The sequence below is a fragment of the Callionymus lyra genome, chromosome 17 (genome assembly GCF_982586985.1).
Source record: "Callionymus lyra chromosome 17, fCalLyr1.hap1.1, whole genome shotgun sequence".
Classification (NCBI taxonomy): Eukaryota; Metazoa; Chordata; class Actinopteri; order Syngnathiformes; family Callionymidae; genus Callionymus; species Callionymus lyra.
In genome coordinates this window covers 5,851,072-5,867,881 of record NC_141834.1, presented here as the reverse complement: position 1 = coordinate 5,867,881, position 16,810 = coordinate 5,851,072, and the positions used below count along the sequence as shown (strand labels likewise).

Below are 16,810 nucleotides of genomic sequence, written 5' to 3'. Positions count from 1 at the left end.
CTCTCTCTCTGTGTTTGATGATCTACTGACTCCTTCAAGAAACATCTTAAGACATGTTTATTTGTGCAGGCTTTTTACTGGTAATCTGGGACTCCTGTGTTTGTCTTATGTGTCTTGGACTTTTAAAGTATATATTTTAACAGTGTATTGTTTTTGATTGTTAAAGCGCTTTGTAAGCCTGGTCTATAAAGGCGCTTTACAAACTACTATTACACACTTACATATGTTTGGAGAAAAGTAGCTTTAATTATATTGTGTGCCGAATAAAAACATATTTTTCCACTGCATTTAGCGTCACTATTTAGCAATGTTTGTTAAAGATTAATTTGATCTTTTTAACAATTGAGAAATTTTAAACCTACCAGAGTTATAACATTAAATACACAAAAATTAAATCTCAATGTTAAATCTTGAAATAACTATTTGAGCTTTTAAAAAAATAAAATTGATTATCAGTTTTCAATTCATTAGCTTAATTTTTATTAATGGTTTGTAAAATAAATATAGTTGTTTTCGAATCAACTTGTTTTTCCTCCATGCCATGTTTCCAGCGAATGTAAATTATGTTCAGAAATAAGTATGCTAAATGTATTAATACAATTATTTTTAATTTAGTAAACAAATTAACTAATTATAGTTTATTAATGATAATTATACTCAATTCGTTTTCATTACATAATAAAATAAAACATGATGTGACAACGGAAGTGCTACTAGCTAAAGACTAGCAACAACAAGTAGCTCATGTAGTAGCATCAGTAGTTAGCAAGGACAGTTAGCAACAAAACAACTCATAGTGGCAGACAAATAAATATTATTCAAATAATATAAATAGGTTTCTTTTGGTGTAGTATTTTTTAGACTCAATCGTAGAATTAAAAGAACTAATGTCAACATACAAATAAGGAAGAAAGAACTAAATAATTCTTAGTAGGAGCAGCAGGTGCTAATACTTGAACCGCCAACATTGATTTATTAGCAAAAGTTATACATTTATATTCATCGTGAGTGGATTTTTAAAAAACTTTTCGTTTATTTAACATTATGTTGCTTGTTTTCCCCTCACTTTGGCATGTTTTCTACAGTCTCTCGTCTCACCAATTCTCATGTAAATGATCCTCGGGGTTATTCGAGGACAGACGTCTGAATGCAGGAGGAGTCTCTCCTCCGGGTCGAGCTGGAGTTCTGGACCGGCCTCTGCTCGAACCTGTGACCGAGGAGAACCGGGAGCGACAAGAAGCCGTGCTGGACGAGCAGGGGTTCCGTTAAAACGATGTCAAGAACGGTAAGAAAAGCCTCACTCGCCTCCATGTCTGCGTGTAATGGCGGGCTCTGTTCTCTCTTATAAAGTTAATATAAACAAAGTGTTTTGTTTCAAACGTGCACGAGAACATTATGACCTGCTTTAAGTTTCTTCATAGTATTAACTGGTCAGAGTGCAAAGATAAAGAGTGTGACTGAGGCCACCGCGACCTGTTTACACAACGTTTTTTTAAACTAACACTAATGTTCTTTAACTTTCATTTGTACCATTATTTTCTCTTTTCTTTCTCTAAAACCTTAAATATATAAGTGGGCTTAATTTGTTCGTTCATGTTAAAGATGTTTAAACACAACAGGTGTTCATATTCTTATTGTTTGGTGGAAAACAATACAGTAATAAAGCACATGGATTTCACAATACTTTTTATTTTTAATTTAACTTTTGCTTCCTTTTTAATCATGTTTCGTGAGTGTTAGTGTCATGTTAGTTGAATGTTTATAGAATACCTTCATTTTTTTTGTTCATTGCATTACATTTTTTTGTTCTCTTATCTGTTTCTTAATTATTTGTTGCAGTTTCCCTTAAAATGAGAAAATAACAATAAAGTTTTGATAATAAACAACGTTAAGAATAATGTGTGAAACTCTCTATGTGGCCATTCATTTGGTCATTATTTCAAATAAAAACAAAAACTTCCTAAGGGTGTCACTATGTGGAGAGGAAGATATTTGTAGATAATTAAGACAATATTAAACTCATACTTCCTGTTTAGGGGTGTTTATTGACAAGAATCCGGTGATACAATACGTATCACCATACAGGTGCAACTATACGATATATTGTGATAAAGTAAGAACAAGGATATATTTACTATAAATTGCATCAGATGGAGTAGAATGTGTCCAAACATTCGCCTTTAAAGCTGATGGAGTCAACTGTATCCTCTTGTCCACAGTCATCACCAGATTCTCACAGGAATTAATTTCCCCCCTAGTTATGGACGATACAAGGACTGCTGCCATCTAGCGGCCAGAAGTATAATTACAAAAGTAAATTTAACACTGAATATTTCTTAGCATTTTTAAGTTGACAATAACAAGAACTTATTCTTTAATTTTACACACACTTTATTGAAATAAAAACCATCAAATAACCATGATACATTTGAAATATGATGTGTAAGCCAGAAACAAAGTTGATAAAGTGCTGTTGAATATCAATACAGCTTCGTGAACTGTATCAATATTTTCATTTTGCTCAGGCAGAAAAACTTGACCGTAAAAAGATTTTGTAAGCTTGAGTTTGACACCCCAGATTTAGATCATCTTAAATTCTTCATCCCATTAAATAAACATTCCTTTCTCAGTTTCACTTGTTGAGTCTCTGTGGCATCATTTATCACTGAAAGACCTTGACCTCGTGTGGCTTGTTATTGGAATCGAACTCGCAGTCGCTGGAGTCGAGCAGCTGCAGCGCGAACAACAAGCCGGAGTTGGTAGATCTTCTGGATGAACGGAGGAACGGCAGTGACCTTGGCCACGCTTTTAGATCTTACAGACCCCAACCTTACAAAGATGCGTCGTCCTGGTCCCCGGATGAGATCAATAAAGATGTGTTGGACTCACAGTACCTACGATACATCGTCAAGGAGGTGCGTTTAAATAAAATTTTGTCATCGATTGTTTCAACCTCACGTTGGAAATGTTCCTCCCTAGATTTCCGGAGAGACGGGTGCGTCGGTGGAGGAGCTGATGGTTTCAGCGAGAGGGATTTTGGAGGAGATGTCTCAGAATCTACAGCTGGGTTTCATCAGACTGATGGCTTTCTCACTCACCAAAGTCTTGAAGCAAATCTTCAGCAACATCTACATCAACATGGAGGAACTCAGCATGGTACACAGGAAATAATAATTCATAATTTTGGACTTTGCATGCAAGAAATATGTAAATAAATGCAAGAATAAGTCACATTTATTCAATTCAATTCAATTAATCTAAAAAATCTTAAAAATGATTTCAATTTTTGTACATATTATCAGAAAATGATACATAGAAAATAAGACCTTGGGCTCTTACTTGGGTTACTTACTATTTTTTTCAAGAATTTTAGCTTTTTCTTTTATCCTGGTTGATATACTTAACTGTTTATCGAACCTAGATTGAATTAAAACCTCTAAATTGAATTGAATAGATTTATATATTGCATATTTACACATAAAGCAGTTTCCGACCACTATATGCCAGCATGTCTATTTGACTCATGTTTGATTATTGCTAAATTGTAGTCACCATCCTCCTATTTAAAGATATCTTAGAAAATCTAAACAAATCTGATCTGGCAATGAAATAAATGATGAAGATACATTTATGTTATTGTTATCTTCACCAGCTGCAACAAGCCATTCAAGAGAGTCCAGTCATCCTGATGCCCAACCACAGAAGTTACGTGGACTTTTTAATCATCTCCTATATTCTGTTCACGTACGACATCCCGGTTCCAGTGATAGCAGCAGGAATCCGCAAGTATCTATTCCATTGAGATGTCTTATAGTGGTGGAATACAGTCAGTGCTCACTGTTTTCCTCCCTCTATTGTGCAGCTTTGGCAGGGATGAAGATTGTCGGAGATATACTGCGTCGCTCCGGCGCGTTCTTCATACGACGTGACATTGGTGCTGATAAGCTCTACTGGGCCGTGCTGTCGGAATATGTCAAAGTCATAGTGCGAGTAAGACTGGTTTATCATTGATGCTACAACAAAAAAAATGGCTGAGGAAGTATGTGTGTATTTTAGAGAGGATGTGCGCCGCTTGAGTTTTTCGTTGAAGGCTTCCGGAGTCGAGGGCTGAAGTCTCTGACACCTAAACTAGGTGAGTCGTATGAGAAGTCAGAAGATGATGAATTACTACTTTTGTTTTCACCTTGACATTGCACTTTTGATACATACTGATCATTTTACACAACATAGACATCAACCATCATTAAATAGATAAAAACGATTTAAGTTTTTAGGTTTTTCACTTTACAAAGTTCTCCCCTGTTTGAAATCTCCGCGAACGAGAGGTTACGAGAGAGAGTCCATTATAACGTAATAATGGCTTCACTCCTCCTCCAGCAAGCTGTAATCACGCCCCGCTTTGTTCATACAATGAGTCCCTTGGAGGTGTGTTTGATGGGACTGACTGACAAACCTTGTGTATGGTTATAGTAAATGAGATTTAATCTCCAGAAAAACAAAGCGTTTAGTGGGCGGGGCTTAAGCACTTTTTCTAATGTAAGTATTTCAATGAAAAGAGAGTTTTTTACAAACAGATAGAGTCCAAGATCTATTTAAGAGGCACTTGAATAACACATAAGTTGCTCTTTAATAATAAAATTATAGTTAATTTACCAATTTTTTAAAGTTGGAGATTTGAGTGAAACATACAACACTAAAACCCTCTTGGGATGATATACACTTCGCCCTATATGTAATTGCAGTGTGCGGTGTGAATCAAAACGTACAGAGAGTGAATGTCTTAAATATTTCGAAGTTATTAAACATTACTTAAATCTCAGACTTTGACTTTGCATCTTTCAACTCTACTTTTAAGTTTTAATTTTTCAAGTATAATATAATTCATGTATTTGGTAGTTATTTCATGCTTAAACTCGTCGGTACCAGCTGATTTAATTGTTACAGATGTTGACCAAAAAGTGTGACATTTTTTTTATGCCAATTATTTGCATGGATAATAAACCGAATACTGTCACAAACATTTCTTGAGTCAGAGATGTGACCTAGTTGACTGCCGGGTTGCTTGTTGTTTCACAGTTGTGTCCCTGCAGGGGGTGAACTATTCAAATGTTTACCAAAAGGATGCATCTCTGGGTAATGAGTTAAATAATAATATATGGAGGTATTTTTCTACAGGAATGATGCACATGGTGCTGGATCCCTTCTTCAAAGGGGAAGTGTACGACCTGACGCTAGTGCCCATCAACATCAGCTACGACAGGGTTCTGGAGGAATCCTTGCTGGCTCACGAGTTGCTGGGAGTCCCTAAACCTAAAGAGAGCACCAGAGTGCGTCGCTGACTCCTTCATAACTGTGTCCATGAACATCTAAGTCACGTCGGCTGCTTCTGCTCTGCAGGGTCTGCTGAAGGCCAGTCGAGTCTTGCAGGAGAACTACGGCAGCATGCATGTGTCTTTCTGTCGCCCTCTGTCGGTCAGACAACTGTGTTACGGGAAGATCAGCCGCTGGCAGTTCAACCTCACCCCGAGGTAAGTGTCATGTTTCATTCAAATTATCAAACGGTTCATTTCTCTCGTTACAATAGGGATCTGCCTCAGAAGCCTTCTCCGGAGACGCAGGCCTGCGTGAGCTGGTTGGCTCATCTGGTGATCCGGACTCAGGAAGGGTCGTCTTGGATCGGCCCCTGGTCCCTCATGGCTTGCGTGCTGCTCCACACCCCCACCACAGTCCTGACTGAAAAGGGTCTGCTCTGGAACCAGTTGACGGAGAAAACCCTTTGGCTCAAGAAGCTGGCGGTGGATCTGGGAGCTCGGCTGAACTGGCCTGGTGAGTCCTCTGAGGCAATAATTGTTTGTTTGGCTTAAATATGAAAATATAATTATATGTTTAAGAACATTAATGAATGATCAAATGATTGGTACACCCTATTCTTCCCACATTTGGGAAATATGAGGAGTCACTGCAGTTCACAAAAAAGATTAAACAAATAAATATTATTTTAATTTCCCAGATATCTGCTATTCTTCAAGCTATAACAGTATTTTCAAAACTTTTATATTTATTTCAGTATAAAACCACTTAAAATTAGGTTCTCATACCACACGCCACACTTGACATTTCTCACACTTTTTACCCATTTAATTTTTTTTTTTTAATAATAACACACATTGGTTCTTTTTGGGTAAATCTAGCCAATCACAGAAGGCACCACACAATATTAACCAATCAGAAAAAACATAAGGCTGGTCTATCTTTCATTATAGCACAAGTCATTGTAACTTAGTACATCGTATTGTTATTTCAAGTTACTATCAATGACTGACATAGATCTAGAACTTTTAGACTATTAACCCAAAAATATCATTACATGCATCAAGTATTTTCAAAGGTGTGATGAAGAAAAAAACGTGATTCTTTATACCACGTGTTTTCACCCAGGTGTCAACCAAGAAGGTATCATTACTGCAGCACGTATTTGTAAGACTGGCACTGATGGTGCTTTTCATTGCAATTACCAAAAGGTAACCAAATGTGAAAAAATCTCTTCAAACATCACCAAAGAGTTATAAGAGAGTAAAACTGCAATTGTAACTGTTAATAATATATCAATCAAGAACTTTATTTATTTTATTTTATACATCAGATCTCCTCAAATAGTAAAAGGTTTTGTTGTAATTATTGATTACTGATTTAAATTGCAAATGGCCTGAGTTGACACGTCTTTGTCCAGAAGGGGGCGATGGCTAATTGTGCGAGTGAGTGGGGGAGTATTTTAGTCTTAACACTCACTGAGGTAGATCAGACAGATTAGATGAAGTTAAGCTGCCACAAACCTTTCCAGGATTATTCCTGTCCTAACAACATATCCTTAAAAGACTCCATCGACCATCTCACTCAACATTCTTTGACACAACATTAATTTTTTTGATGTATTCCTCAGAACAAGTCCCTGACATTAAGGTCATGACCTCCAGCTTGGCCCTTCATCGCTCTACTGTACAGCTCAAAGCAGGACTGGTGTCCCTAGTGGTGGAGAAGCAAACTCCACGGAGGACATCGATCAGCCCGGAGCAGCGAGTGATCCACACGGCGGCGCCTTTGCTGATGTTGGCCTCATATAGAAATCAATCCATGCATGTTTTCATTAGACCTGCTCTGCTCGCCACCGCCATACACGTCACAGAGAGCACAAGCAGAGGCAAGTTACTGTCATGACAGATTTATTTCACTATTTCACTAAAATAAAAAAATGTAAATTATTCATAACCTTTTATACTGTAAGAAAGTAACAGTTATTTGTAAAGCGCCTTTCTAGACCAGGGTCACAAAGCACTTAAACATGTAAAAACATTATACATTTAAAAATACCTACTCATTTTAAAACTCAAAAATTCAAGACAACATAAGACAAACACAGGAGTCCCAGAAAATTAGGAAAAGCCTGCACAAATAATAAGGTTTGTTTCTTGAAGGAGTCAGTAACTTGTTTAAATTATACATAAGTTGTACCTAGTTTTAAATATAAAATGATTTACATTCAAATCAAATGTGCATTAAATGAAATTACACAGTTCATAATAGTATGAAAAATATTTTTGTGAATAAGTTTTTTAGTGTAGTGGCTTAAATACAGCTGTAATATCATTGGATTTTTTTTTAAATATCAAGTTTTACCTTTGTGACTACTCACTTTTTCCATAATTTTGATAACATGTCAACTTTATTTTTACCGCTTAACAGCCCCTTAGAACAGTTACAGTTTTTAATGTGACCATTTAGTAAATTGGGTTGCCCACCTTTGTCATATAGAGGGTTACATTTGACTTAAATTACAAAAGTTAATGTCAACTCCAAAAGTGTCAACTCCTTTGTTGGACTTGAATTAATGTTAAACCATATTTAGATATATTGATTCACCTGCTAAACCCACATGCTTCAGGCTCCAATAAGTTAAAACAGTTAATTAATATACAGCATATACAAAAGAAATCATGTCATGCGTTAACATCTCAGATTTTTGTGTGTTTTATTGATATAAATATCTGACATATCTCCCTAATTCAGACGAGATCCTGGCATATTTCTGCTTCCTCCAGGATTTTTTATCTGGCGAGTTCATCTTCATTCCTGGAGAGTCTTCCCAGGTGAGAATCAGGATTTGTTCTTTAAGCAATTAATAGACTTTATCAGACGTCACTATTTAAACAGTGGTGATTAATCCAGGTTGTAGTTGCAGTGAGTAGATGGTGAGTCATTATATAACTGCTTTTGGTGAAATAATTGTCAAATATTAATAAAAAATAAATAATAGGTTTAAGGTCTACAAGGGTTTTATTTTAATTATCTTTATTTAAATATTACTACAATGTGTATGTGTTTACAGACAAGTTAATATTATAAGGATTCATATTATGATGGTGAGCTGAAGTGACAAAAAAAGGACGTGTTGCCACAGAATTCCTCATAGAATCGGATGAGCTGAATGTCACACCGTTCTCTCTCTCTATCTATCTCTCATCAGGATTTCGACGAGGCTTGTCTTCTACTGAGGAAATGTGGCGCTCTACTTATCAAGGGTCAAGAGGTCACGGTGTCAGACGCAGGAGACGAGGTTTTGCAGTTCCTTCGGTCGCTTCTGCAGCCGTTCATCGACTCTTATCAGGTCAGCTTTTCACCTCAACATCTGCTTGTTGAGTGCAATTCTAATATGACCACTTTGTTGTAAACTAGAAGTTTAATAAAGAATAGGGAATACCCTGCCTGATTGTAACTATATCTACCATTTTATTCAAAAAGGCCCATTAGTGAAAACTAGTCAGGACCGAATGTAAAAGCAACATCAGACCAAGTTACATCATTTACATTTTTGGAACTAAATATAATTTCATCCAGTTCAACACAAAATTGAGAACTTCTTCATGGACAGAAAATAATCAACCTTTAACAGCATCAATTAGTGGCAATTTCATTTGACTAATGGGTTCTTGATATAAAAGGCTTGAGTAACACCAACATTCTTTTTAAGTATTTTTTTTTTTTATATATTTGAAAATGTTGTGAGCTTAAGGATATGTATTTTGATCATGCCTGTCTTGTCGTCATGTTTATTTTGTGTACCTCATTTATTTGTATTCTATATTCAGTGAGAGCGATGAAGGAAAAACACTACAAGTAGCTTTATATGGTTTGATATTAAGACAAATTTCCCTTAAATCTTCATTATTCACATGATGACTTTAAATAATACTTTCAAAGATGTTTATGTTTCCAGGCTTGAATTATACTTATACTATTATTATTATTGTGTTCTTATGTTGAGGTGACCCAGCATGCTTCGCAGAACAGAAATGTTGGACTCGCCTTTATTTGAATGCATTTTTTTCTGTCTCTATGGATTTTATCTTATTTTGAAAATCCTCTTAAGGATCAAGAAGAGTGTTTTAAAGGTTTTGCGTCATATTTTAAAGTGGTTGCTTTCTGAGTAGAATCTAATATAAAAGTTCCCATATGAGATGAGGTCAAATTTCCATGTATCCTGAAATGTTAACCACATACTAAAATATAATGACACTGTTTGTTTGATTTACGACCCTACAACAATGTATTTCATGTCCAGGTGATGTTCAGGTGTCTGTGTGAAGAAGAAGGTCAGCAGATCACTGACCAAAAGCTCCTCCCTGCTGTGCGGAGTCTGGCAACCAGGCTCATCCTCTTAGGTAAAAGTAGTCAAGACCGCATCACGTGACTTGACATGACAACAGCGCCGGTTACTTACAGGTGAGCTCCACACCTACGAGGCGCTCTCGTCCGACGCGCAGAAAAACGCTCTGTCGGCGCTGAAGAGGCTGGAGGCGGTGACGATGATGAGGACGTAAGTAATGAGATTAACGGGTGGATCTGTTGGCATCAGCCTCCTGTGCTGCGACAGAAGATGTCTGCCGTGTTATCAGAGCCTTGATTTGTGATGGCAGGTCCCAGCAGAGCGAGTACAGGGTTGACAGATCGGCCATCGGGAGAATTAGCGACGTTCTCTGTAAGTCAGCTTGCGTTAAAATTAAACCGTCTTTTCCTATTTTGATGGATTGAGGGATCACTTGTGTTCTCTCTCTCCCCTTTTTCTTCAGCGGGTAAAATCCCTCCCTTGATGCTCCGGCCTTCACCTGCAGCAAGACTGTAGTCTGTTCACAACCTGGATCCTAGGTCATAGGTCATCCTGCAACTTGAAACATTCTCAACCTGTCACACTCTGACATGTTCATTTTCTACACTTAATTAATTCAGAGATATCATTTAGGAGCTATTTCTCAAGGCTTTAATTACACTAAATTATTGCAATTTGACGAAAGAAAACCTGCTAAATATATGTAACTGGTGCTTTTTCAGACCACATTAGTTCTTAAAATAGATCAAAACCGATCATTGAAGGTGTCGTGATGTACATTATACATTAGTCATTGTCACTGTCAATATAAATCTACACTTTTGAAGTCCCTTTTACAATAACCAGGACAATTGTATCATGTCTGGAAAGTCCTACAACTAACATATTAACTAAGCATATGGTTCTTAACCAACGTTTAGTTAATTTAGTTATTAAAATGAAACCTTGATGATGCTAGACTGTATGTTTCTAAATAAGTATAATTAAAGTTTAATTTGTAATAGACTAACTTAAGGCTTCACTTGTTTTCATGATGAAGGGAGAGAAGATCAGAAAGAAAGAGATGAAGAGGAAGAAGTGAAGGTGGAAGGAGTGCAGAGATGCTAGACTCAGTCATTAGCCCAGAGGAGTGTTGCAGTGAGAGGATTTGTAAGTCTTTTCAGCTTCTTCTTGAGACTTCAGTTTCCGCTTCTACCTCTTTGTGTGTTGGATACGGAAACGTAACAAACATACAAAACTTGAAGTTTGAAGGTTTGTCAAAAAAATCTGACATTGTGTCTAATGCACTTTGTTTGAAGATTAGAATTGAAAGTGGGTTATTTTACACGTAGAAATAAAGTTCTTATTTAAAGACAGCAGAAGTCTGAATATGAATTCTGTTAATGGTGGCAACATTACTCACCATAACCTTTGAAGGGGTTTAGTTTGGGTTGGAGCTCAAGTTATTTCACTTGTGTGTTTTCAAATAAAATAAAAAAGAATTTAAGTAAAAAGTATAAACGCCATTAAAGAGTTCTTGGCTCAAAAATCAGACTGTAGTATGAATTATAGGTGAAAATTAGACTAAGTAAGTGAACTATTCTCATATCAATTCAGAGATAAAAGGGTCAATTAAATGTCCTAAATCTGAGATTAAAGGTGGAATTTAAAGTCACAATTCAGAGATAAGTGAATTCATTTTTGAATTGAATTTTATTTTTGGGGATTAAAGGGTGAATTTAAAATAAAACGCTGAGATTAAAGCCAGAATTCAACCCGAAATCCAAATTTTGAGATCAGATGATTCATTTTAAATCGAAAGAATCTTCTGAAAATAGAGAGAATTAAAAATCAGAATTTGTGATTAATAGGTGAATCTAAAGACATGAGCCTCATAATATAGTTAGATAAATGCTTCTCTTTGCTTCCCAAAGTGGGAATATTTTCTGCCTACATGGCCGTAATCCTCTTCACATAGAAAGTTGTTGAAATTGGACCATTTCTTTTGAATAAGTGAATAACTTCACAAACAGCTGTAAAGATCACATCCTTGTGTTCATCAGAACATCAGTGAATAAAGTGGTATAAACTGGGGAACCAACTTGGACAAAAAGAGATAAAGAATCATTCCTTCATAAAGAATATATATTTGGTTTAAATCGAGAGAGAGCAGGAGTTAAACTCCATCTTCTTCACAGCAGACCCATCAAGACGTCACAGATAAAAGGCATCTAACGTAGCGGTCGACACGTGTCTGGACAATACACACAACTATCAAGGTGGACAGATTTCTCCTGCATTATTAAACCGTGTGTGTAGTTGTGTGTGTTATCCGCGTACACCATTATCTGTAAACAGGCGGCACGTCGACTTTGATGCGCAGGGCGCTGACGGGGTCTTGACAGAACACGGAGATGTATTCCAGCACTTTGGAGTTAAGCTTCTTCTCTCCGTCTTTGGCCCTGAGCCGGTCCCGGTCCCAGCGCTCCCGCTCGCCGTTCATCTGCGAGAACACGTTGACCTGGATTGTCCGGAGCGTGGCGGCCAGGATGTAGAACCCCGCCTGCAGCAGGTGGCCGACGGCCGAGGCCAGGCCGAGCAGCGCCCCCATCAGGTTGGGCACCGTCTCGCACACCACACACATCCCTTCCAGGAAGTGCAGGGCGCCCTTGCGGCCCAGCGGGGGGTCGTGGTCCTGGTAGCTCTGGACGCAGGGCGGCTGCTGGTACTTGTTGATCCAGTACTTGTTGATCCAGTACTTGGTGCAGTCCGCGAAGTGGGTCACGGCGCGGCGCAGCGGGAGCAGCGCCAGGTACAGGTGGCAAACCGCTTTGGTCAAGGCATGGAAGAAGAGTCGCAGCTCCAGCACGGCGTTGCCTGAGGATCAGTGACGGGTCAAATGGAGTCTAATTTAAAACCCGGGCTAATGTCAGCAGCCATTACACACAACGTCTGCACCTGGATTAATGACTTGAGCGAACACACAAACATGGCGTGTCAATATTGAATAACAACCTGACGAGTTAAAACACACTTTCACGATTATCATTATCAGACATATTAAATAGTCATGGACGACATAGACCTCTATTAACACTTCGCCACATCCCACACAAATCCTAATATCTCAACAGACCTCCCGCTGATCTACTCTCTGACTCCTCGTCTTACCGTCGGTGAAGCAAAATATCCAGAGAAGGACGATGCTGGCTGCCAACCACGTCCACCAATCCATGTGGTCACCTTCGGGTCCAGCAGCCGCAACCAAAAAGAAAGAACGTGGCCGCGGATGGTGATTTTTAATCCAGGCAAGCCACGCCCCTTCTTTACGCACTTAATTCCCGACATTAAGCGGGTGATGCACCTCTAGGTGTCAACATGAGTTTACACCCTGGAGTGTCTCGCGCAACACAAACCGTTCCAGGTTCGTCAAGGAGCTTGTTTGGCAGAACTAAATATTTGTGGTTTCCAGGTCTCTTCTTCTACACTGCTGCCTCCTCGATCTAACCTTCTTTTGTGTTTGGATGCTACGGTTGCTAGTTGGTTCCTGTTCTAAACCTGATGAAATAATCCAAAACACAGTGGATTGAAGTAAATTCTTCTTACCGTTAATAAACCAGATAATCCAGAGAACGAAAATCCAAGTTAAAAAATCCATTTGAGTCCTACTTTAGTCCAGTAAGAAAGAAACTGAAAGTAAATGAACCTTTGATATGTTTGGCATGACGGGCGTCATGAGCAGGAAGAACAGGTTTTACAAGAGGGAAGAGATTTTATCTTTTATTTTACTGCGATAGTTCAGCAGTATTGTTGTTTTTATTGTATTTATGTATACTAATATTTTACTGCTTTACTTTTTTAACTGCTTTAATAATATGATGTCTTTTGTGTTATTATCTTGAGAGTGCAGTGAATAGAAAACCGATAACCAGGTTTTTTTCCTTGGCTGGATTTCAAGTAGTTATTTTGCTTCTGAGTGGAATGAGGGGAACAACTCAGAGCACAGATCAGAAGGCAGAACTGCGTTCTTCCACACTCTTCTGCCCTTCTCCCACAACAGCCACCCGCCTTTAACCACATAGAGAGGGTGAATCTGACCCGCTTAATAAAACCAAGAAAAAATGTCAGTAAAAGAGCTGTTAAAGAAAATCTAATTCAAATAAATCTAAATCAAATAAATACTTGCACTACGATTGTAGAGGACAGGAGAAATAAGTGTCCTCAAAAGCTGCACTAATAAATGAACTTATATCAGATAAAACCATTGACTTATTCTGCTTAACCGAAACCTGGCTGTCTATAGATGATTAGGTATCTTTAAATGAATCAACACCATCCAGCCACACTAACTTTAACGCCCCTCGACGCCCATCAACTCATGTCTGTCAACCTTTACTAGACCACAATATGATTTCAACTCTTTTGAAAGTATTATACTTAGCATATCTAATACAACCTCGAGATCAGGTCAGTCACATCTCTTTGTTGGAGTCTATCGTCCCCCTGGACCTTATTCTGAATTCTTGTCTGAGTTCCCGGAGTTCCTGACCAGCCTGGTGCTTAAATCAGATAAAGTGATTATTAATGGTGACTTTAACATCAATGTTGATATGGTCCACGATAGCTTAGCCAACAGGTTTCACTCTATCCTGGAGTCATTTGGTTTCTCTCAGTACGTACATGAACCGACTCACTGTTTTAAGCACACATTAGATCTTATCCTAGCATACGCACTTGAAATTAAAAATGTTATTGTCTCTCCTCAGAATTCAGTTCTTTCTGACCATCAATTAATAACCTTTGACTTCATTTTAAATGAGCCAAGTCTACAGAGCAGGAGCACTCTCAAAAGATGTCTGTCTGAAAGTGCCATTACCAAGTTTATGGAAATAATTCCCTCAGTGCTCAGTAAAATGCCTAGCCTCAGTGTGTCAAGAAACTCTACCCATAGTCACCCAGACATTGATAACTTTGTGGGCAGTTTTACAGACTCGTTGCATAATACGCTTGACTAATCGCACCACTAACTCAAAAGACTGTTAACAGAAGTAGTCTTGCTCCCTGGTATACTCAGGAAACACGTAAATCAAAACAGGATTCTAGACGACTAGAGAAGAAATGGCGTTCATCAAAACATAATGAATTCTACATCTCTTCGGAAAGCCAGAGCCAGCTATTACTCATCACTTATAGAAGCAAATAAGAATAACCCCAAGTTCTTATTCAGCACTGTAGCCAGGCTGACACGGAGCCATCAGTCCATTGAGCAGTCCATCCCTCCTCATCTCAGTAGCAGTGACTTCATGAACTTTTTTAATGAAAAAATTGTAACTATCAGAGGAAAGATTCAAGACCTGCTAGATTCTTCTAATACAACCGGTGCAGCTTCACCGGACACAGACACTATGACTGATACATATTTTGACTCCTTTCTACCAGTGAGTCCTTGACAGCTGTCCCAGGTTGTTTCCTCCTCAAAGTCCACAACATGTCTTCTCGATCCTATTCCCACATGGCTACTTAAAGAACGGTTCCCCTTACTTAGCACTTTCATACTTGACATTATTAACTTGTCAATAACATCAGGCTATGTGCCTCCGATTTTTTTAGTTGCAGTAATTAAACCTCTGCTTAAAAAGCCCACTCTCGATCCAGAGGTCCTCACTAACTATAGGCCTATCTCTAATCTTGTCTTCATTTCAAAACTTCTGGAGAAAGTGGTAACAAGTCAGCTCTGTGATTATCTCCATGACAATGATCAATTTGAGGTGTTTCAGTCTGGTTTTAGGGAACACCACAGCACAGAGACCGCCCTGGTAAAAGATAGTAACGACCTACTGATGGCCTCTGATCAGGGCCATGTTTCAGTTCTTGTTCTTCTAGATCTCAGTGCTGCATTTGACACTGTCGACCACCAAATCCTTCTACAGAGGCTAGAAAACCATATAGGCATTCGTGGAACTGCTCTTAACTGGTTTAAATCTTACCTGTTTGGATAGAACGCACTATGTACATGTCAACCACCTCTCATCGACACAGACTAAGGTCAGCTATGGTGTCCCACAAGGTTCTGTTCTTGGTCCAATACTATTCACAATCTATATGCTCCCACTAGGGGACTTGATTAGAAGACACTATATAAACTTTCACTGTTATGCTGATGACACCCAACTCTACTTGTCCATGTGGCCAGATGAAAGAAATCAGCCAACACAACTACAGTCCTGTATTACAGATATCAAGTCCTGGATGACCAAAAACTTCCTCCTACTGAAAAGACTGAGGTTTTACTAGTTGGTCCGCAACATCTCAGACAGTCTTTAACTAATGATCTAGCTTTACATAATGGACTTGCTCCTGCTACTAGCACCACTGTAAAGAATCTGGGTGTATGCTTTGACGAGGACTTACCATTTAACTCACACATAAAACAAATCTCACGGACTGCTTACTTCCACCTTCGTAACATTTCAAAAATCAAGCACTTCCTTCCTTTAGATGCTGCTGAGAAGCTCATCCATGCTTTTGTAACTTCCAGGCTAGACTATTGTAACTCTCTTCTGTCAGGATGTTCTAAAAAGTCTCTCAGAACTCTTCAGCTCATTCAGAACTCTGCAGCTCGTGTCCTGACTAAGACTAAGAGGCACGAACACATTTCCCCTGTACTGTCTTCCCTACATTGGCTTCCTGTAGAATTTAGAATACAATTTAAAATCCTTCTCCTAACCTATAAAGCCTTACATGGTCTAGCACCAACATACATTAAAGATTTAATCCAAACTTACCAACCCTCTAGGACCTTACAATCCTTAAACTCTGATCTATTAGTTATACCACAAATCTCTAAATGTAGATTTGGAGCCAGGGCCTTCAGTTTTCAAGCCCCTCTGCTGTGGAACCAACTACCGGCTTCAGTCCGGAGGGCAGACACCCTCTCTATGTTTAAAAACAATCTTAAAACCTTACTTTTCGATAAAGCCTATAACTAACTTAACTGTTTATCTTAGCTGCTATAGGCTGAGAATGCTGGAGGAGTTTTAGACACAGAGCTCTGTATATCCTTCTTTTCTGCATTACATTCATCACCTGTGCAGTTTAAACCCACACCTTTTTATTTCTCTCCCAGAGCCCCAGGGCTCCACCTCCAGAGCTGCTGCTGATCCAGGATCT

The 16,810-nt window shown here is 38.4% G+C and overlaps 2 protein-coding genes across 3 annotated transcripts; one reads left to right on the top strand and one right to left on the bottom strand.

Moving 5' to 3' along the window:
- Window positions 1-1,116: 1,116 nt before the first annotated feature.
- gnpat2 (glyceronephosphate O-acyltransferase 2) lies at window positions 1,117-11,007 on the top strand. The gene is made up of 16 exons (XM_087812555.1): window positions 1,117-1,285; window positions 2,715-2,915; window positions 2,980-3,156; window positions 3,653-3,782; window positions 3,863-3,990; window positions 4,057-4,132; window positions 5,176-5,327; window positions 5,398-5,528; window positions 5,585-5,826; window positions 6,941-7,198; window positions 8,065-8,144; window positions 8,522-8,662; window positions 9,617-9,716; window positions 9,778-9,871; window positions 9,972-10,033; window positions 10,125-11,007. The coding sequence occupies exons 1-16, from the start codon at window positions 1,274-1,276 to the stop codon at window positions 10,175-10,177; spliced, it is 2,037 nt and encodes a 678-aa protein (XP_087668681.1). The 5' UTR covers window positions 1,117-1,273; the 3' UTR covers window positions 10,178-11,007.
- A 760-nt stretch (window positions 11,008-11,767) lies between these two features.
- LOC148062233 (uncharacterized) lies at window positions 11,768-13,356 on the bottom strand. 2 transcript variants are annotated; one of them, XM_087812771.1, is made up of 2 exons: window positions 13,247-13,356; window positions 11,768-12,517 (listed from the first exon to the last, which is right to left on the bottom strand). In XM_087812771.1, exons 1-2 carry the CDS (start codon window positions 13,296-13,298, stop codon window positions 11,985-11,987), a joined length of 585 nt encoding a protein of 194 aa, XP_087668897.1. In that variant the 5' UTR covers window positions 13,299-13,356; the 3' UTR covers window positions 11,768-11,984. The 2 variants fall into 2 exon arrangements, with proteins under 2 accessions (XP_087668897.1, XP_087668896.1); XM_087812770.1 differs by lacking the exon at window positions 13,247-13,356 and adding an exon at window positions 12,812-13,058.
- Window positions 13,357-16,810: the final 3,454 nt, after the last annotated feature.